General features: G+C 49.5%; 1 protein-coding gene across 4 annotated transcripts in view; it reads right to left on the bottom strand.

Annotated features, from left to right (window-relative positions):
* The window catches only part of ATP10A (ATPase phospholipid transporting 10A (putative)), a 185,170-nt gene that overhangs the window by 15,772 nt on the left and 148,117 nt on the right, over positions 1 to 21,281 (bottom strand). For all 4 annotated transcript variants that reach the window (XM_050796111.1, XM_050796112.1, XM_050796114.1 and 1 more), the window contains exons 9-14: positions 20,452 to 20,646; positions 17,436 to 18,000; positions 11,934 to 12,037; positions 11,713 to 11,839; positions 6,122 to 6,306; positions 347 to 674 (exon numbers count right to left, since the gene is read on the bottom strand). In XM_050796111.1, the coding sequence (XP_050652068.1) occupies positions 347 to 674; positions 6,122 to 6,306; positions 11,713 to 11,839; positions 11,934 to 12,037; positions 17,436 to 18,000; positions 20,452 to 20,646 (1,504 nt within the window). The remainder of the gene's footprint in view (positions 1 to 346; positions 675 to 6,121; positions 6,307 to 11,712; positions 11,840 to 11,933; positions 12,038 to 17,435; positions 18,001 to 20,451; positions 20,647 to 21,281) is intronic.

The raw sequence follows: 21,281 nt of genomic DNA, 5'->3' as shown, positions 1-21,281 counted from the left end.
AAGCGCCACTTGTTGCCGTAAAGCAGCACCCTTGTTGCCGTAAAGCAGCACCCTTGTTGCCGTAAAGCAGCACCCTTGTTGCCGTAAAGCAGCACCCTTGTTGCCGTAAAGCAGCACTGGATTACTGACCTTACAGCATGAACCTGTAACTCTGCTCCTCTCTTTTGTGGCTTTCCAATGTGAGCTTTACCTTCGGAAGATGCTGCCTGCTCTGTCGCGCTGGGTGTGATTTTACAGACAGAAGGAAAGGTGAGGAAGTGTTTGCCCATCTCGTGGTGCAGCACGAAGGGTAGAGGAAGTTGGGGTCGAGCCGGGAGGAGGCCGTCCGGCCAGCTGGGATACTTGCCTATGGCCAGGGTCATGGCCTTGAGCTTGCTCCGCACCAGCTTCACCACCATGCTCTTCTGCAGAGGCGTCGACCGGCAGCAGAGGACGGAGCGGCACTGCTTGGCAAGAAAGAGGAATTTGTCCTCCAGGTTTTTCTCGAGAGCGTAGGCCAGGCTTCTCCCATCGATCACGAGGCTGGGACTGCGGCCAGAGGCAGTGGACATGGAGGGTGGGCAGAGAGAGGAGAACCTCATGCTCACTTTGCCCTTGGTCTTCTCAGGGGCTCTCTGGAGGCCTCTGGACTGCACGTAGCGTAGGCACTGGTCTAGCAGGGCTGCACACGCCTCCTGAAAGGGACGTGAGAGGACAGCGCAGTTCCCTCAGAGTCATGCCACAAACATCCCTGCCCTGGCTCAACACCTCTGGAGCTGACATCTGTCCCTGGGCTGTAGTACCTGCCTGCCCAGAGGCCACCCTCCGGAAATTCAGCCAGAGAGGATGACTTTCCCCATAGAAGAGACTGAACTGGTTTAGGTTTCTCTAGGATCTTACTTGATCGCCGGTGATACAGTGCAGAGGTTGGAATGGACCATCTTCACTTTGGGAGGCTGGAATGTATATTGCAAAATTGCTGGATAGTTAGACTGAGGGCCCTCCATGTACTTCCTGATGGTTCTTGGAGGCCCTTACCTAACTCACCAAGGACCAACTGCAGGACACAGAGCTCTGCAAAAGGCTTTGTTATGATTAGCCCGTAAAGAAATGGAATTTTCAGTATTCTCCTTAAGTTCTCCAATTCAGCCAGGAAAAGGAAAAAAGCACAATTACGGAGGCTTTTAATAGGCAAACTTGATCTGGATTCCAGAAAGAGGAGGAAAACCTGTGGTGGTAGCAGCACTAGGGACCAGGGGCAGGAGCAGGAGGCACAGGAGGGTCCACGGTCTCCAGGGACAAACACGCTCCGGCGAGCCTGAGCAGCCCCCGATCCTCTGCAAACGGTGAGTCTGCTGACTCAGTGACCAGACACACCACGGAAATCCAGCTGCGTTCAACACACGCTTACTGAGGATCCTTTGTACTCAGAAAATGAAGCCAGACTAGAGAAAAGGAGACTGAAAAGACACAGTTACTGCCATAGGGGCAACAGAGAGTTGATGCACACACACTCATGACTGCAGCAAATCACCAGCCGGGATATGCAAAAGTGTGGAGATGGACAAGAGAGGGAGAGCTTTGCCTCCAAGGCGTGGGGTGGGATACGGCAGTTAACTGGGGAAGGCCTGCAGGAGAATGCAGGATGCCATCACAGGAAGTACATGAGCTCCCTGGACTTGCACAACAGTGGAGACTCCTCCTCCATCCCGAGCTCCCACTGACTGCAGCCGGCGTGCGGGCAGGACGCATGGGGTCACTACCGTGGAGCTCGGAGAGTGAGCAGCAGGCGAGGGACTGGGAGAGGAGACAAGTGTGCGAAGGACACTGACTGGGTGGTGGGTATGTCACTGTTACTCTGGTGGCCCCTGGCTTGGCCCAAGGCACCAGGGAACCTGGACGTGGGCCCCAGGGCAGGGACAGAGAGAGCTCCAGGAGACACCTTCTGGCTCTGGCTTGAGGAGTGAAAAGGAGGTTCTCAATGCTCTGAGAAGATGAGGAAGTCTGCAGTTTTATTTATTCTTTTTTCTCTATTATTTTAAACCCAGTCCCAGGCAATTTTGCTACCGTGGCTGTGCAGGAATGGCAGTGGCAGAGCCGTCTGCTGCTGCAGACTCCAAGGGAGCTGGATCCTCCTTTCCATCACAGCCTGTGGTGCTCTGTCTTCTATTCTGCCCCTACTTGGTGCTGGACACAGGGGAAAGGCAGGAAATATGGGAAGAAGAGGGTGATGCACTCCACCTTTCCTGCCAGAAGACTGAAAAGGGGATTCCCGGGGAACCAGAAGGCACTGGAAAAATTGTAAAGGAGAAGCCTGGCTAACTGACCCCATAATGTTGTTTATGAATTCCTGGCCTCACCCATAACAAAGCCTTTGAGAGGCAAACTCTGCAACAGACTGCCACCCAAGTTCCAAGGTGACCTCTGGAGGGCAAAAATGCAAGACTAAGTCTTATAAACACATCTGCCTTTGAAACCAACACCCAGAGCTCACAGCCCAAACCCCACAGGGTTGATCACCTGCTTAAAAAAATCCACATTCTCCGTAGAAATTAAAAATGGCCAGTGTCATAACATAATATTCAGAATGCCCATGATACAATCCAAAACTTCTTAGCACACAAAACCAGGAAAATCTTAACTCTGTGGAAAAAGACAATCCACAGAAGCCAACGTCAAGATGACACAGATATTGACATTATCAACAAAGACTAAAACAGCCATTATCCAAATGTTCCAAGAAGTAAGATTGAATGTGCTGGAAATGAACAGAAAGTAAGTCTTGGCCAAAAAGAAGGAAGATATTTCGGAAAATCAAATAGAAATTTTAGACAGAAATAATTAACTGAAATAAAAAGCTCACTGGATTCTAAATCATCTATGTAGATACTCTGCCCTCAAGAAGAAAACTGTAACTCCACACTCTTAACTGTGAGCTGTGCACAGTGACTTTCTTCAGAAGAATTCAGTATGGAAGAGGCAAAGAGCACAGTGAATAAACCTGACAATCACAAGGTCAAGCCCAACAGTGGCATGGTGTTGATAGCATGTACCCTCGACAGGATATGATGAAAATGGCACTTGGTCTCTGTGGCTGTCCTCCCTAAAACCCTTAGCTCCACTTCAGTGATAAGAAAAACATCAGACAAATCCCAATATAGGGGCCTTCTACAAAATACCTGGCCAGCGCTCTTCAAAATGGTCAAAATGATTAAAAGTAAAGAAAGTTTCTGGAAGTGTCACCGCCAAGAAGAGTGTAAGGAGGCACGATGACTAAATAAATGTAATGTGGTGTTCTGGATGGGACCCCAGAACAGGAAAAGGACACTAGGTAAAAACCAAGGCAATGTATGGACTTTAGAAAGTAATAATGTATCAGCATTGCTTCTTGATGTGATAAATGTACTAGGCTAATGCGAGATGAGGAACAGAATAAATTACATATGGCAGATATGAGAAATAACTGTACTCTCCTCACAGTTTTTCTCTAAATCTGAAACAATTCTATATATAGACTTTATTTTTAAAAACTCTCTGGATGGGCTCAATGGCAGAATAAAGATGACCAAGGAAACAGCCAGTGAAGATCCGCTTCTACTTAATGAAGAGCAAATATGTTTTCTCTTCCTTAAGATTTTCTTAACATTTTCTTTTCCCTAGCTTACTTTATTGTAAGAAGACAGCATATAATACATACAATATACAAAATAGGTGGTAATTGACTATTTATGTTATCAGTAAGGCTTCTGGTCAACAGTAGGCTATGAGTAGTTAAGTTCTGGGGGAGTCAAAAGTTATATGTGGATTTTTGACCACACAGAGGAACTGGTATCCCTAATCCCTATGCGTCCAAGGGAAAACTGTACCATAAACAGATGGAAAATAAAAATTTAAAAATACTATTTACAAAACCTCCAAAAACATTGTACAGATGGTCCCTGATTTACAATGATTCAACTTACAAATTTTCAACTTTTGGATGGGTTTATTGGGGGTATTAAATAAATTTTCAACTTATGACATTTTTGACCTATGATGGGTTGACTGGGACATAACCCTGTCATAAGTTGAGGAGCATTGGTGCTTGGGTATGTATCTAACAAAACATGTATGCGATGTGTATGCTGTAAACTATAAAATGCTGATAAAAGAAATAAAAGGAGACTTAAAAAATGTAGAGATATACCAACTGTACAGAATGGAAGATCAACATAATAAAAACATCAGTGCTTCCCAAATTGGTTCATAAATTTAACAAAATTCAAATAAAAGTTCCAGCAGGAATTTCTGTATGGGAAAATTAATTTAAAATTCATACATGAAGGCAAACAAGATGACTAGCCAAAACAATTTTGAAATGGAATAAAGTTGGAGGAATAACACTACCAATTTTTAAGACTTATAAAAAACTACAGTAATCAAACTACTACAATGAATCAATACACACGGTATTGGTGAAGGGACAGACAAACAAATCAATGGAACAGAACAGAAAGTCTAGAAACAGACCCACACAAATATAACAAATTGATTTTTGACAAAGATGCTTGCAACCAAAAAAAGACGCTTTCAACAAATGGTACTGGAGGAACTGGGCAGTCACATGTGGAAAGACGACGTCTAAGCTAACCCTCACACCTTTCATGAAATGTGATCCAAAATGGACTGCATCTATAGACAAGATGTTAACGTGTAATGCTTTTAGAATAAAACATAGGAGAAAATATTCATAATTAGGCACATCTAAGACATGACACCACATGCATGATCCATACAATTAAAAAAAAAAAAAAGAGGAATCAGACCAGGCACAGTGGCTCAAGCCTGTAATCTCAGCCGAGGCAGGATGATCACTTGAGTTCAGGATTTCAACAACAGCCTGGGCAACATGGGGACACCCCCTCTTCCCATCTCTTAAAAAAAATAAAAAAATTAGCCAGGTATGCTTGTGCCCGCCTGTGGTCCTAGCTACTCAGGATGCTGAGGCAGGAGGATCCCTTGAGCCCAGGAGATTGAAGCTGTAGTGAGTCACGATGGCGCCACTGCACTCCGGCCTGGGTAACAGAGTGAGACCTCATCTCCAAAAAAATAAAATAATAAAATAAAATTAAATCTAAAAAGAATAACAATTTATCAAAACTAAAAGCTTTTGTGAAAGACAATATTAAAAAATAAGACAGGGATGAAATATATGCAAATCACATAGCTGACAAAGGACTTGCATACAGAAAACACAAAGAATTCTCAAAACTGAACCTTAAGAAAACAACTCAATTAGAAAATGGAAAAATACTTGACTAGACAATTCATCTAAAAGGATATATGAATGGAAAATAAGCACATGAAAAGATGTTCAACTTCATTAGACACTAGTGAAATGCAAATTAAAACCATAACAAGATACCATTACACACCCATTAGAGGGGCTAGCAGAAGAAAATCAATGTCAATGTGCAGTGCTGGAAAAGATACTGAGCGAAATAGTACAGCACTTTGAAAAGCAGGCTGGTGTCTGCTGATGGTGCAGTTGTGGACCTAAGAGGGGCTGGGGGGACTCTTAAGTGTGGCCCCAGAGAGGCTGTGGTGGCCTTGGCCACACTGGGGAGGAGCAGATCAGCCACAACAAGACGGTTCCCTGCTCCATTCAAGAAGCCTGAAAGCCAGCGCAAGAAGTTTTGAGTGGGAACTCCTGTGAGGACTCAGAGCCCAGACCAGGGCAGTATATGAGGCAGCTATTCCCCACAGCCTTGGGGATTTAAACAGACAAATCCGACTGGATAACGAAGTCCTCAGTGCCTGCGATGGTCCTGAGGTGGTCAGTGCTAAATGGACCACTGTCCTGGCTCCACTGTAGAAGCACATGGGACCTCACGAGAAAGTTCTCTGATGACTTGGACAGTATGTCAGGAGAAAGCAGGCTGAACTTCGTATTAATAAAGTCCACATGTGCATTCCTTTGGTACTAAGAATTCCAGCAAACTTCACCTCTTCCAAGGCAATAACATGCACGTCCTAAACCTGAACGCAGAGGGTGAGGTCCTTCTCACAGCAGCTGCCAGGAATGAGAGTCTCTGCCAAGGGGACCACGATGAACATGGACCACCCCAGGGGAAGGAAGCAGAGCCACTTGAAACCCACCTACCTGGGACGTGGCGTTCAGGGTGATGACCTCCTCGTCGTGGTCCAGCAGTTTGCAGGCATACGCAATGTTGACGGCGGTTTCTTGTTTGTCACCAGTGAGAACCCAAATCTGCAGGCCCGCTTGACGCAATTTAGAAATAGTTTCAGGGACTCCGTCCTGCAGGCGGTCTTCAATCCCAGTGGCACCTGGTCAAATGCACAGCAGTGTGAGCGAACCCGCTTCTCACGTGCGCCCCCAATCCTGCTGGGGTGCAAATGGCATGCACCAGATACACCGAAGGCAGGCACTGGTACAGTCCCTGTTGCCTGGACCTTGCCTGGGGCTGGGCTGCCAGTTGCCTGCCATGCAGTGACAGGAAGTCCTTTGTGGGACCATTTCAGGACAGTGGTGGACACTTTTGACTGCTCTCTCGATGTGACTCAGTCCAGAGTGCGTAGGAGTAACTGTGAGTCACTGAGTATAATTATATGTACTTACACCAAAGTACCTCGACTTATCTCTAACTTGTAACTTTACAGATAACCTGAAAGCAAAGCGTATGGGAAGGTGTTGGGAATGACGATTATTTGGAGGAATAAAAATACAGCCTTAAAAATTGCCCATCCCATACAAAGCTTCTGGTGAATGAAATTCAGAATGTCCAGTCTCAACAATGCTTATTACTAGTCACTATAGAAACAGGCTTCACAGGCAAGCCCATTATGTCTTGAAACCAAGATTATCTTAAATATGCTTTTTCCACAAACATAAAGAAGTCGAGAGGCGGGTTTTGCCTTTTTGATCTCAGTATGTTGGGAAAAATCTACTATTGACTGCAGAAATGTGCTTAGGCCTGCCTTGGGTTTTGTTTTGTTTTTTTTTTTTTAATCTGTTTACATCTTGGTGAGATGGTTTCCGTCTTCCCCGCTCTGGAAGTAAGCTGCAGCCCCCAGGCCCCGGGTTCGAGCCCTGACTGAGGCTCCTTTACTGCTCGACACCATGCTGTGCCCTGTGCTGGGATGCTGCTATGGACTGAGCGTTTGTGTCCCCCAGATCCATAGGAGGAAGCACTAATCCCCAATGTGGTAGTATTAGGATGTGGGGCCTGCAGGAGGTAATTAAGTTCAGATGAGGTCATGAGGATGGGGCTCCCACGATGGGATCAATGTCCTTATAAAAAGAGGCACTGGGGCTGGGTGCGGTGGCTCACGCCTGTCATCCCAGCACTTCTGGAGGCCGAGGGGGGTGGGTCGCTTGAGGTCAGGAGTTCCAGAACAACTTGGTCAACGTGGTGAAACCCCCTCTCTACTAAAAATACAAAAATTAGCTGGGCGTGGTAGTGGGTGCCTGTAATCCCAGCTGCTTGGGAGGCTGAGGCAGAATTGCTTGAACCCAGGAGGTGGAGGTTGCAGTGAGCTGAGATCACGCCACTGCACTCCAGCCTGGGACACAGAGCAAGACTCTGTCTTAATCAATCAATCAATAAATCGGCATTGGAGAGGTGATTTCTCAATCTCCCCATCGTGTGAGGACACCACAAGGAGGCAGCCGCCTGCAAACCAGGAGGAGATCCCTCACCAGACATTGCAAGCTGTCACGGCCTTGATCTTGGACTTTCGGCCTCCAAAACTGTGAGAAGTAAATGTCTGTGGCTTAAGCCCCCAGTCTGTGGTATTGTGTGACAGCAGCGCAAATGAACTAAGCCGCTCTTACTCCTTCTTCTAGAATGACGGGATGGCAGGCATGGGGAGGGGAAGGCGGAACTGGCTCATCCTGAGGGTCACTTGCACTGTGACAGGTTTCTTCATGTCTGGGGAGGGCAGAGGGATGGTCTTGCCTTCCTCTGTGTGTTCGCAGTAATTCATTCATACTTAATGATAGTAATAGTGATTACAGAGTAAGCCTAATAATGGCTAACCTTGATGGATTACTGACAATTTGCCAGGATAACACTTCCACTACAGTGCTTGAAACATAACCCAGGCAGTTGCCCACTCTTCTGTAAATGGCAACTTCCGGCTGCAAGGATCTTGTGCGTCCCACCTTCGTATGCCAGCTGCCCGGCTAGAGTCCCTCAGTTAAACGTCTGCCAAGAAAGAAAGCAGGGAAGGCTTTGCCGGAAACTCCCATACGGAGGGTGTCTGTTGTTTCACAGGGAAAAGCTAACACCTTGAAAACAGAACTTCTTAGTTCAGGAGCTAATTGGTCAAACTCATGGGCCTCCCACTGGGTCACCCCACAACCCTCACCTTTATAAGGTGTGAGCCTGAGTCACGTGCAGACTAGCATTGAACTGAAAAACGGAGTTATGGGAAGGACCCCCACCTTGGCATGAAACACGGCAGAGGAAAGAGTGCCTGCAGGGAGCAGCCTTTCAAGATGATTTGGGGCACAGTGGCTTTCTTCAGCTTTCCAAGGTACTTGTTCGTGATATAATTTATGTGACTCTGAGTAAATGCCACTGTCTTTATGACCTGACCCTTGGGAGGGCCTGGCATTTCTGAGTATCATAACACAGGAGTTGGTAGTGTGCAGAGCCCAGCGTCACTGTGCTTGGTGCCACACAGCTTTGAATGGGAGGGGAAAGGATTTCACCAACAAGGAAGTTTTAGACATTTAGAGAAACTAGCAAGGACGCCAGGGAAAATGAGCAAGACAGTGTCCTTTGAATTTAGGTTCCTGCCCAGAGCATTAAGAAAAAGAAAATTTCAAGAGCATGGAGAGCATGGAGATCTTTCTGCCAAAGATAGTTATGTATGGTTCTCTGATGCTATTTAAGATAAGCACCTGGGCCTGGTGCAGGGGTGCACACCTGTAATCCCAGCACTTAGGCAGGCTGAGGCAAGAGGATCGCATTGAACCAGGAGTTTGAGACAAGCCTAAGTGAGACCCCATCTCTACCAAAAAAATTAAAAATTCATCTGGGCCTGGTGGCCCACGCCTGTGGTCCCAGATAGTCAGGAGCCCGAGGCGGGAGGATCACTAGAGCCCAGAAATTTGAGCTCACGGTGTGCTGTGATCGCACCACTGCACTCCAGCCCAGGTGGCAGAGTGAGACTCTGTCTCAAAGCTAAAAAAAAAAAAAAAAAAGAAAGCACCTTCATGGAAAGACTTAGAAAGGAGTATTTGGCTTTGGAATAGTAAATATATAAGTGGCTGGCTTCACTTTTCTCAATGAAGCCGAGGAGCTGGAACACAGTGTCCGCGTTTGAGCTGTGTGAACACTAAGGTGGTGGGTGGCTCTTGTACTCTCCGGCTCAGGCCTCGTCATTTGAAACATAAACATACCAGGTAGCAGGAGATGGTAAGTGGTGAACAACCGGCCTGTGGGAGGGAGGCTGACTGACTGCATTTGCTCATTTCTGTGGTGTAAATACTCCCACCTCGGCTGACTTCAATCTACTAACATAGCATCAAAAGGCAACGTGAGATTCCTGAACATTTATGTGGGCTACTCCAAAATGCTTCAAAATTTATCCACGGGCTCTGCCAGCAGGCGTGAGCAGGCTCCAGTGCACGGCTGGCACCCATGTGGGCAACCCAGGAGTTCCATCACCAACACATCTCAGAGCCATCCTCATGTGCACTTGGAGGGAAGTGTCACCTAAGGATGACAGCGGGACGTGGTGGAATCAGGGTTTGGAGAAATGCTGATGGCCAGGATCCCTACTCCAATCAAAGGAAGCGGAACAGGGGATCAGAAAACTCTGATTTTAGATCTTCACACAGTTGCCCAAGTAAAAATTACAGAATCCAAGCAAGAAATCCCTGTGAAGAAGACCTAAGATGACTGGATCTCAAGTTCACTATGAGCCTCGGTGCAGCAGGGGCTGTTAATGACTTAGGATATGTTAACAGAGCTACAGCATCCGGGCCCAGAGAGGTGACAGACGCACCATCACCAGAGAGAGTCGGCAGAGGAGAGGCCAGCTGGGTGCAAACGGTGTGGAAGCACCAACAGGAGACTCATCACCGCACAACCGCTCAGGGCCAGGCCCTGTGCCTGCGCCACGCTCAGGGCCTCCCGTCATCCCTTCCTTTCACCCTCACGGGAGCCCGAAACACTGGGATTACCAGCCCCACAGAGCAGAACTTGGATGCAAAAAGGACTGAGCCACAGGCTGCCCAACCAGCCTGCACGACCAGCCTGCCTGGCCAACTTGCACAACCAGCTTGCAGGGGCAGAGCAGGGCTGGACAAATGAGTCAGGGCTCCTGGGCTCTGAGAGCAGGGAAGGTGGAGAAAGGGCAGGCTGGGACTCACAGCCATGTCCCCAAATAGTCAAGGTTTCATCATGCGGAAAAGGGAGGAGATTCTGTCTGCATGACTCCAGGGGGTGGAACCAGCACACACTGTGAAAAGGCACCGGAGGGTCAATATCCCTCCATTTGAGAAGTTAGTGCTGTCGGGGGGAAAAGCTGCTCCCTGGGGAAGGTGCCCCACAGTGAAGGGTTAAAAGCCAGGCTGGTCAGTGAGGCTGGGCGGACACGTCTGGGAGAACCAGCGGATGGCTCCTACCCCACAGGCCTGCACAATACTGTCTTCTGGGGAAGCCCAGTCAGTCCAGACGATAGCAGCCCTGTTTTAGTAAGCCAAAACTTCGGGGCCTAAAACAGGCACAGCCATTTCTCAGGTGTTCCATTTAATTCACATCCAGGGCTGCCACTCGTGGTGCCATTGGGCTCCTGGATCCCAGGGCTTTCCGAGTAATGTGTGGCCTTCTATAAGATACTATGGGCAAATAATACATAAAATGTGTGCAGATATATGTTATGCCTAGTGTACATTACGCTATTAAATGCAAACCTTAACTATGTATTATGCTAGAAATGTAGATATAAATATATAGCTATCCCAACTCCTCTGCCCAGAAAAAGAGGGCAAGTGAACACCGCCTTTTTGTGTGAAGTGAAGATGAACTCCTCAGGGCTTTGTGTTCGAGAGGTACCACCTGACCCACAGCACCCGGGATGGAGGTGGGGGTGCAGCACCCTCAACACCAGCTCCTCGAGGACACACAGAGCACGTATACAGTGACTCAGCTAGTTTAATGAATGCTTTAATAAATAGGAAAATAAATATTTTAAGTATTAAGCAATAACATAAAAAATATCTTCATTTATCACTGATACTAGTTAGCATTTACTAAGTACCAAGATGAACACAGTAGGAAATGTGGACATATTTCAGAAAAAAATGAGCCCATGTTCTTTTCATCCACCTCGAATCCGTGAAACATTCCTAAGATGCAAAGTGCAGCAGTCTCTGGGTTCCAAAAGTTTCCCTGTTTCCCAAGGGAAAAATCCTTTGAACCCCCAACTGTCGGGAACCTCACTCCTTGTCTCTATTTTTGGTGGGAAAGCAGGTTAAGGGGAAGCATGGCAGCTGCTGTCTTGGGGTGCCTGGCGGGCAGCAGCTGTGCCTCACAGAAACGACACTGGGAGAAGATTCAGGCAAGCACCCTCCCGCCTCGGCTGCACCAGCGTCCGGCCAGGCAGCTCCCTAACCAAGGCCAGCCTGCGGAGCAGCTGCTGACAAGAGCTCTCACCCCTCCAGGGCTGCCCCTGCAAACTCCACACTGCTCTTAGGCATGCGGCTCGCAAGTTAATTACCTAACAGGTGCAGGTTCGTCTCCAGGCGAATGGCAGACTGGAAGAGGAGCTCCTCGCTGTTTTCCGGGGAGGATTCTGCTTCTAGGTGGCTTTGCAACCAGCAGGCATACTCTTCTTTACTCAGAACCTGTGGGAGATCCATTGCTGAGTGCTGCACCAGGTGCTGCTCACTGCGGGGCGCCCACCGGCACAGGCACCCTCGCAGGGCCGCCCCCACTCACCCTCTTGGCGATGCACAAGGTGCGCAGGCCTTCCGCCGCATACAGGTTGAGGTAATTCTGAGTTTTGCTCCGGATCTTTTTTTGATGCCTCCCTCTGGCGTCAACTAGGTTGGAGAATAAGCAGAAATATGGGTAAGACCTGGCATCTGCGGAACCATCTTCAGACACTCTGAGATTTACCCCGTGTCTGTTCGTTACTTGCGAATACAGCACAAGTTTTCATATAGAATTCAAAGCCAAAATGAGCTGTTACGTTTAAAAAAGAATCTCATCAATATGCAAATGTTTGGCTGTTTATTTTATTTTTTCATAGAGACAGGGTTTTGCCATGTTGCCCAGACTGGTCACGAGCTCCTGGGCTCAAGCCATCCGCACACTTCGGCCTCCCAAAGTGCCGGGATACAGGTGTAAGCCACTGCGTCCGGCTGATGTTTGGCTGTTTCTAACAACCTTTGTTGAAATCAGCTCATGAAAATAAAAACTTCATCAAAAGCAATTTGGCATCCTTTTGCCCAGCCTATTAAATGGAGGCTCACGTTCTTCCTGTTAATGAAAAGTCTTACTTAATGGGAAGTGCACTTTCTATCCTCAGAACGGTAGGATCCTTACAAGTAGCACTGCCAGATATAACAAATGATGTCTAAATATGGCATAAGACATACTTTTACTTAAAAAATGATTTATCTGAAATTCAAGTTTAACTGGACATTCTATATATATACACATTGTTTGTGAAATCTGGCAACACTGCTGACCAGTTATGAGGCCCCTGGCCCAGGAAGGCTTATCTGCTAATCGAAGTCTACCGCCTGACAAAGCAGACCTGGTAAGAGACGCTTTTACATGCCTGGCCATGCTGCATTCTCCATGGGGGTGACGGAGCCTTCAAGGGAGTGATCATTGGTTCTTGGAGGTGGAAGAATCTTACTCCTTTCTATATAAAGTCTAAGTACACATATAGAACATAAACAGATACACAGCGTATCTATGTTATTAGAAGGCCATGAGGGGACAATCGAAAAAAAAGTCTGAAAAGGCTCTTTATGGAGTTGATAATGGGGAAGAAAAAAAGCTGCCCTGGGATCCTTTGCTTTAGGTATTTACATTTCCTGAAAGGATGATGCTCAAACTCATCTTTGTATTCCTGGTATGATGGTAACACTCTTAGAAGACGCAGATAACCTTTTCCCAGAATCAGATTGTTCTTCGAGCAAAGCCATGCCTATCTGAGGGGCTTTGGAAATGAAATACTCATGATAAAGCTGTCCCATTGTTCCGGGCAGAGGCGACATGTGGTGTGCGCTGGGACATGTGGTGGTACTGGGTGTGACACTGAGATTAACCACACTTTCCAAAAACGAAACGAACTGAGCCCACAGAGGGGGGACGGGCCACTCGGGACCCTGGGTGCCCCAGACGAGGAGATGGCCCCACAGGCGTCTGCTTCTCAGGTAGACACTGGGGTGTTTCTGTGCAGGGCCATCTGCACAGGGCCTAGTGACAGGGAGCACCTGGCCCTGCCAGGCAGAAGCGGCTGAGCCCGTCATCCCCTCTGCAGACATGGACACACACCTGTGCCCCTTCTGGCAAGATCTGCACCTCGTTCTTGGGTGACTTTTCCCTTACACGTCTTGCTGCACCTACCACTGAGCAGTCACTGCAGAAAACCGAGGCTGGACTTTGGAGGGTGGGGCCCTTGTGGAGGCTGGGATCTGTCTACACTCTGATGGAGGGTAGGAGAGGATGGGAAGAACTCAAGCTCCAAGGAGACCATCACTGAGGAGCTGGGGGAACCTCCGAAGGAGAATGTACTGGGGAACGAGAGTGTGGATCCCCAGAGGCATTCAGTCAGACCCGCTCTTCTCCACCTGCTGGAGTGACGCTGGGGGTGGCTGATTTCAGGCTGGAGGCATGGCAATGTTCACACTGCATTTTTGGCGATGGTCATGCAATATCAGCCCCTTCTTTCTGATGTTCCACAGCCAGCCAGGTCCTGTGTGTCTCGTCTCCCTACGGCGACAGGAGGAATTCTGTGCCTGGAACTCAGCTCCGTGGGTGAGGAGTGACACCACCCACAGGAGCGGGACCAGTGCTGCCCGGCGCCCCCTGCTGGGTGGGGACAGAGCTCTGTGCCGCAGCCCCGAGGCCACATCTGGGTGGGGGTGGATGGGTCTAAGCACACAGCTCCAGGCACAGTCTGCAAAGATGACTCCGGTGCCCACCGACCTCAGACACAGCAGGGCCGAGACAGCTGCGCCTGGCAGTGGGCTGCACCTGATATCCCCACCAGGAGACAGCTGGTGAGCAGTGCTTGCAGCCCTGCAGAGGCCCTCAGAGGGATGAGGGTAGCCTCTCTTCGTGATTTTACCATGTGTTTTAATGTTGTTCCAAGTGATATTTCCATTTCTTCTAAGCTTTACAAGCGATATTTCCCCAACAAGGAGTTATCTGATTAAAATGGTAAACTAAGGTGCAGTCCCTGCTTGTACATGCATGTACTCGTCATAAAAAAAATACGTACTGATTACTGCATGGCAGCAACGTGTGAGGCCCACACTAGGCAGTGGGCTAAGGCCAACTCTCTGTCCTCGCTCTGGGAGATGGCAGAGTGGCTTGAGGTTTACGCCTTAAAGACCACACAAAGTAGCAATGCCACCAAACCAAAAGCAAGTGAATCTTAACGGGAAGGAGCCAGAGACTTGGGAAGGTCCCGAGTGGATGCTGGACATCTACGTGACAGAGGGCTCTCAGCTAGGGGCTCGTGTGGGGACTTCCCATGAGAGGTAGGCACTGTGATTTCCTTTGTAGATGGGAAACGGAGGCACAGAAAGAGTGAGTGACTCGTCCAGGGTCATCCCAGCCAGTAAGTGTAGACCTGGGATTTGAACAGAGATCCGTGAGAATGGGTTGCGGTGGAGTCCCTGCTTGTTGCCTGACACCACACCTGCCAGGGCAGGTAAGCCGTGGCCGCATCCTCCTGATGTAATACAGTCACGCCCACCACCTGCTCAGCCAACTCGGGCTTCTTCTGGTGAAAATGTTTTGAGCCCTCTAAAGAGGGCATCAGATTAAGTCCGGAGTGGGACAGCTCTGTGCCCTCCTCAGTTTGTCACCTACACACAGGTGATAAATTGATCTACGTAGGTGGTAAGTTGACCTGCACAGGCAGAGTGATCGCCAGGCACAGTGAGTCCTCTGTAATGAGTCTGCATCTGTCCACATCCCTCCACCACTCCCCCAGTAAAAGGCAAACGATCTGTGCATAAGGGTGGGTGGTCGCAGGTGGGTAACTTCAAGGGGACTCCAGGGCCATCCTGTAGTCATTCTCTTGGGAAACCGCTGGGATCTCTGAACTTCCTGAACCTTAACCTGCCCAATGTTGACACGTAGATCTTCCTTATCCGAACCTGACTTCGTGCACTGCTTGAAAATTCCCAGAGGAAGGCAGAGATCAACGCAAGCCCTTGATTAATTTTCCCCATCAATGTCATGGTTTTGATAAGGAGAGAGCTGTGACAATGTCATTACCTGGCCTTTCCATGATGCCATGGATTTCAGGTCCTTTTTCTTATCTGCGGTTACCTGGTTATGGGAAGCTCCCTTCCTGAGAGCCACAGCAAAGCCACACTGACGATGCCGGGCCTGAGAGGCTCCCCGGCCTGGGTAGGGGCTCCCCGACCCCGACTGTGAGGTCGATTCTGAGTCAGAGGAGAGCAGTGTGGATGGTCTTGTAACCGGCATCAAGGGCCTTCCCAACTTGCAGACGAACGAGGAAATCCCTGGCTCACTCAGGGGCCCGTGGAGGCCAGGCCGCCACTGCTCCTTCTGCCATGGCCTCGGTGCCTGCCAGTGAACAGGGAGGGGAGCCCTGCCTCCTGATAAGCTCTATCCACCCTGGTAAGGTATCAAGAAGCAGGGGTAGAAGAGTGAGCAGGTCATGATGCTAAATTTATTCAATCGAAAGGCATCCAGTTTTCTGGGATATCCTTGGTGATTTTTTGGGGGGGACAGGGTGGATGTGAAATCTCGTCCTTCTTTTATGGAATGATGGCTGATGGTATTAGCGACACGTCATGACAGCTGTTCTTTTTGTCTGTGATCTGCTTTTGAGGTTTTCTACTCATGTAAAAAAACACGTTGCCAGCAAAGTACAAGCCTGGCAACTGCTGCGGCCTTCCTCGCACAGCTTACAGGGCTCCCTGCTCTACAGGCTGGGACAGGCCTCACCTGCCAGCGCCAGGCAGCCCCCACATGCCAGGGCCACTCCATGCCTTCCCCTTAGACATCACCCGTCATGCTGTGAAGTCTGAAGCCCAGGACCCCTTCAGTTGTCTTGAACCCAAGGTTGTGGAGTAAGACAGAGAGAGTTTTTTGCTGTAGAATGAAATCACTCAGATAACTGCCCTGTTTATGTTTTTCTCTTGTGTGGATGTAAACAGGAATCCATTTTCCGAAGAAGCAGCTTCCTAGAACTCAAAATCTGTCCATGAATTGGATTCTTCGCCGACTCCAGGGCAGAGGCCCTGCAGCAGGAGAAAGGCGAAATCTCGCCCCGCAATGGCTGTCATCGCGGAAGGTCATCCAAACTCCTCTCAGAGACACATCTGCAGATTCAGCTCAGCTGCCTTTTGGAGGTCACAGCTCTGTGATGGGGACATGGATTTCCTGTATGAAGCTCTTCCTCCCATCCAATTCTCCATCATGAACGGTCCTGGGCTTCTGTGCCAGGGGTCCTGTCCTGGGGCACTGAGATGCTGGCAAGAAAGGCCAGTGGGAGGTGAAGTGCTCCCTAGCTCCAACTCGGAGCTCCAGAAGGGAGCATCTGGCTGATAGCGTTTCCCAGCAGCTGCTGCCCAGAGCTGCTTCCAGGGTGCAGAAAACAGGAAGCCTGTGGCAGGCAGTAGAGCCTCAGTGGGGCCCCTAGGCTGCTGCAGCATCCTCACCTCCACCCAGCTCAGTTCCCCGGAGCTGAGGCTGCACTTCTCCATCCCCTGAGCACAGAGGGAGAGGTGGGTGGCCAGGTTCGCTTTATGAGAGGCGCTTGACCCTTCCCCTCCCAAGTGCCAGAACAGAGGGCAGTGGGTGAGGCCGGCATCCCTCACTTCCTGGGCCCCCACCGTGGCTCCAGGCAGCCCACAAACCGTGGCCTGGATCTTTGAGCTGCACCAGGTCCACAGGGCAGGAAGAACTTTCCAGAGCTACTATCTAGATTCTCACCCTTCATCGTTCAAATTTAAAACCTGACACTCTCCAAGTATCCTCTGTCCCCCTAGTTCTTGGAGGTGGGGGTGTCCAGGCACGGAAGCCCCCTGAATACTTTCTAGTCCAAACCCTTCAAACAGGCAAACAGTGATCTGAAGAAACCGTGCAATTCTTTGATGGGCACTGCTTTTGGAAAAGGATTAATGAAAATCACTTTACTCAAGAGAAGGAATTGGGTGGGGATATTTATCAGGACTTCCTCCCCGGAGCCAGGGTGCAGCTGGGCAGGGGTGGGGGTACCTGAAGAGCAGGGCTGCAGGAGATCCATGACCACTGAGTCGGCCCCCTTGGTGTAGACGTTGATCTCATTGGTAAGCGGGTGCCGGATCACCACTGACATCCTCTTGCGGATGGAGTCGAAACCCAGTGTGTGCAGGAGGTCGAAGGTGAGCCTGCCCAGGTGGGGCAGCTCCACAGACACTTGGTCGTGCAGACGCTCCACGAGCACGCAGTTGTAGGCTCTGGCCGCATACACTAGTGCCGCCTCATCTGGGCTCTCGGCCTCGTACCGCAGCTCACGCTCTGGCTCCTGCTCCTGGGCAAGCTCCGAGGCCCAGTCATCCGCCTGGCTGCTGTAGCCGTTGCTGGTGATGGCCGAAGTGGGCTGGCCCAGGCTCTCCAGCCTGAGAAGCATGCCATCGCTGGACGGGGTGGACAGGAAGCTGGAGCCCGACTTGTGGTTGGACTTGTTGGCGGCCAGGCTCCCGATGCTGCTGCAGCCTGAGGTCAGGCAGCTGGGTGTGAACCTCCGCAGGAAGTCCTCTATCGTCTTCACGGGGGACTTCAGCTCAAACCTCACCCTCACCTGCAAGACAAATGGTCAGAAGGCAGGTGAGGGAACTGCTATGTCCCCCAGAGGCCCCACCCTGATTCCCACAGGATGCTCCAGGCACTTGGAGGAACAATGGTGTTGACTTGCCCACGGGGTCTCAGAACACACATTTCCTATTTCCCAGATTTCAGGCATGCATTGAAATTGCAGGCAGAGACAGTATTCCTGCCTTGAGATCCTCCGTTGGCCTCTTCTACTTCTCTTAAGCAAAGGTTATGCAACATTCTTTCAGAACGTGATTGCTGAGGGCCCATCAGGGAGGCCCTGATGTATGCAGGGGAGTTGCAGCTGGTGGCATCTGCTGGCTTCGTTTGGGGCTGTCCCTGTACTACAGTGTCCCCTTGCTTTGCAAAAAACAGCTCAGAGGAGCAGGCTCACCACTGCCTGGCACAAAACTGGGCATTTTTTTCCAATTAAAAAGCCATTTAACAAACCATCAGCTTATACTTCCTTTGAATTATGTCTATAAGAATTTAATATACAAATCACATTTCCAGTCCCCAAATAATCTTTCTAAGCACATTAAATACACTGACAAATTGAGGATCCCAAACATGGAAACAATATTTTAACCACCACAGTAAGAAACAAAATGAGTTACACACACACACACACACACACACACACACACACACACACACACACACACAAACTGTTAAAGTTTCAAAAAGCTCAATGACAGAGCAACAGAGCCATGTTTTTTTCTTGCTCTTTATTGAAAGAGCAAATGTCAAAACAACCAAAATATTGAATTAGCAATTCTTAAAACCGCAATTTTACCATTGCATCCTAAGTTCTGAATTACAGTAACAGCCTCCAGAAAAGTCAGGTGTTTGGTAAAGCAAGGCGCACAGAGCCAGATTTTGATACAGGTGCTTTTCCTTTGGTCTTGCCATGACTGTAAATACGCTACATAGCCAGCTGGGAGACACAGGCACCCACATGGCAATCCCTGCTAGCTCCAAATGTCCTCGAAGGTGGCGCTCACCAACCAATATATGGGAACAGAAATGCACCCAGAGACATGTTTACCTGCAGCCTGAGTGTGGGTGATTGATAGGCTGTTCCCTAGGTGGAACTCAAGTCGTGTAACCTTCAGCATAAGCCTCAATGATGCTGTGGTCTCTCACCCTTGATTTAACATCTGTCAGGCAGGGTCTAACCCGAAAAGGGGCACTTCTGCAGGGATACACACCAGAAGGGTTTTTAATGCTGAAGGCAGAGCCCAGAGGCCAGATGGGAGATGCTGAGGCAACCAGGAGATGAAATGTGGCTTCGGGAAGGAGCTCCAGCCCAGGGTTGCCAGCATAAGCCTCAAGCCTGCTGGTCTCTGAGTGGCAGGCCTGTCCATTGGTGTCACCGGGTCCAGGTACTGCCAGACACGCTGCCGCAGCAGAGAAAATACAGGCCACCTTGTTCACCCCACATCACCTGCTGAGGAACCTGCTCCAAGGGCTGACCCAGGAGTCTGGGAAGGGATCCTGGGAGAGTCGGGAGCTGGGAGGTCTATGACACACACCCACCCCATTCAAACATTCAAAGCTGCCTGGTTCCATATGCATATCGCTTCCGTGCCCCCCACACTGCCTAGCCCACCGCAGGGCTTTCTGGGGTGCACTGGGTGATAGAAGAGCCTTCACACATACAACCTTTCCTCTCTCGGGAGAAAACCTTAATGTCAGACTGAACCAAAACCAATTTGAGCATTGCTATATTTCTAGTATCCTAAGTAGCCTCTGATCGATTCTCGACTGCTTCTCGTTGAAGAACAATCTTCCCCCCATAAATCCTCCCCATGGCCCCACGGCCCAGGCAGGCACCCCGGGCACAGGGAGGAGGCCGATGCGTCTCCGCCTGCAGCCCAGGCAGGCACCCCAGGCACAGGGAAGAGGCCGATGCGTCTCCGCCTGCATGGCTGGTAGAGTCAGGGTCCACGTGCAAGTTCCTCATCCCAGAAGCTGGGCCCCGGCCTGTCTTGTCCTCTCTCCTGTGTGGATCTGGGACCCTGAGGCTCAGAGAGGTTGTCCCGGGCAGCCTCCCTCCGGCCCTGCCCCAGGCCAGGCAGCGAAGGAAGGACCCAGGCAGGCAGGGCCTCCACATACCCACCTGCCTACCTGAGGCTGGCCTAGCTGGCTGCCCTGTGTCCCTCCCCTCCCAGGCTCAGAAGGCATCTCAGGTGGGCTGTCCCCTCCCACTTGGCCCCAACCAGCCCCTGCCCACCGCAGCCCGGGACCGACGCTGCAGAACCACAGCGCTGTGTTGCTCAGTATGAAGTGTCCGCTGCATCCGCCTTAGGTCAGGATGTGCTAAGAGCACTTGCTGCAGGAAAGGGCCAGGCGCTTGCCCTCAGGAGGACTGACAACCATGGCCCGCAGTGCAGAAGGTCAAGGTCAAGGTGAAGCTCAGGGACCCTCCAGAACTTGCCTTTGTTCGTGGCTGATCCGGGCACGTGACGACGACTGTGTTGCAGATGGTGAGTGCGATGAAGAAATCAAAGATGTCAGACAGCTCAGGCGAGAGGTGGGCCAGCGGATGCTCCTGGTGCCTCGCCACGGCTAGGCTCTTGTCACACTCGCTCACCTTCTCCAGCAGCTTCGGGTCAGGCGTGATGTCCTTCTCCTGGGGAGAAAGGGAGGCTGGCAGTGAGTCCCACCCAGTAGTCTGCCGAGGGTCTTGGGGCATGACTATTTAAGGTGCTTTGATTTTATCATAAGCTGTAAACAGAACTTCATCTCTAATATACATATATGTCGTTTTATAATTGTAAATTACTTATGATTTTAATTGCACAAATATACATAACTTCTATCTACTTTGTGAAAAACATGCTTCAGCATTGCCCTCTAGTCTTTTCACTCTACATTTAAATTTTTCATAATCAAAATATTTTATGTACATATTGGTGGTTTCCATTATCTCCAAAGCATTATTAATTGTCTGAAGTTTTCCAGGCTTTTAAAAATCATTTAAAAACACAATTAAATGGACATGTCATCATTTATTTGACCATCTCTTTATCACTGGATACTTAAATTTCTTTCAGTTTTGCTGATGTAAATTACACATTGATAAACTTCCACATGTAGCAATCCTTGGCTGAATCGCGAAATTGCTAGACAAGAAAGTTTGAATACTTTAAATACTCTTGACTCATATTGAAAAATGCCGTCAGGAAACCTCGTTCCAATGCAGCCTCCCTCCTGCCAAGCGTGAGAGCCCCCATCCGAGGGGACAGCGTCCAAAACTCTAGATCA

Source organism: Macaca thibetana, chromosome 7 (genome assembly GCF_024542745.1).
Source record: "Macaca thibetana thibetana isolate TM-01 chromosome 7, ASM2454274v1, whole genome shotgun sequence".
Taxonomy (NCBI): Eukaryota; Metazoa; Chordata; class Mammalia; order Primates; family Cercopithecidae; genus Macaca; species Macaca thibetana.
Note: the sequence above shows the minus strand (reverse complement) of the source record. Positions and strands in the feature narration are given on the sequence as shown.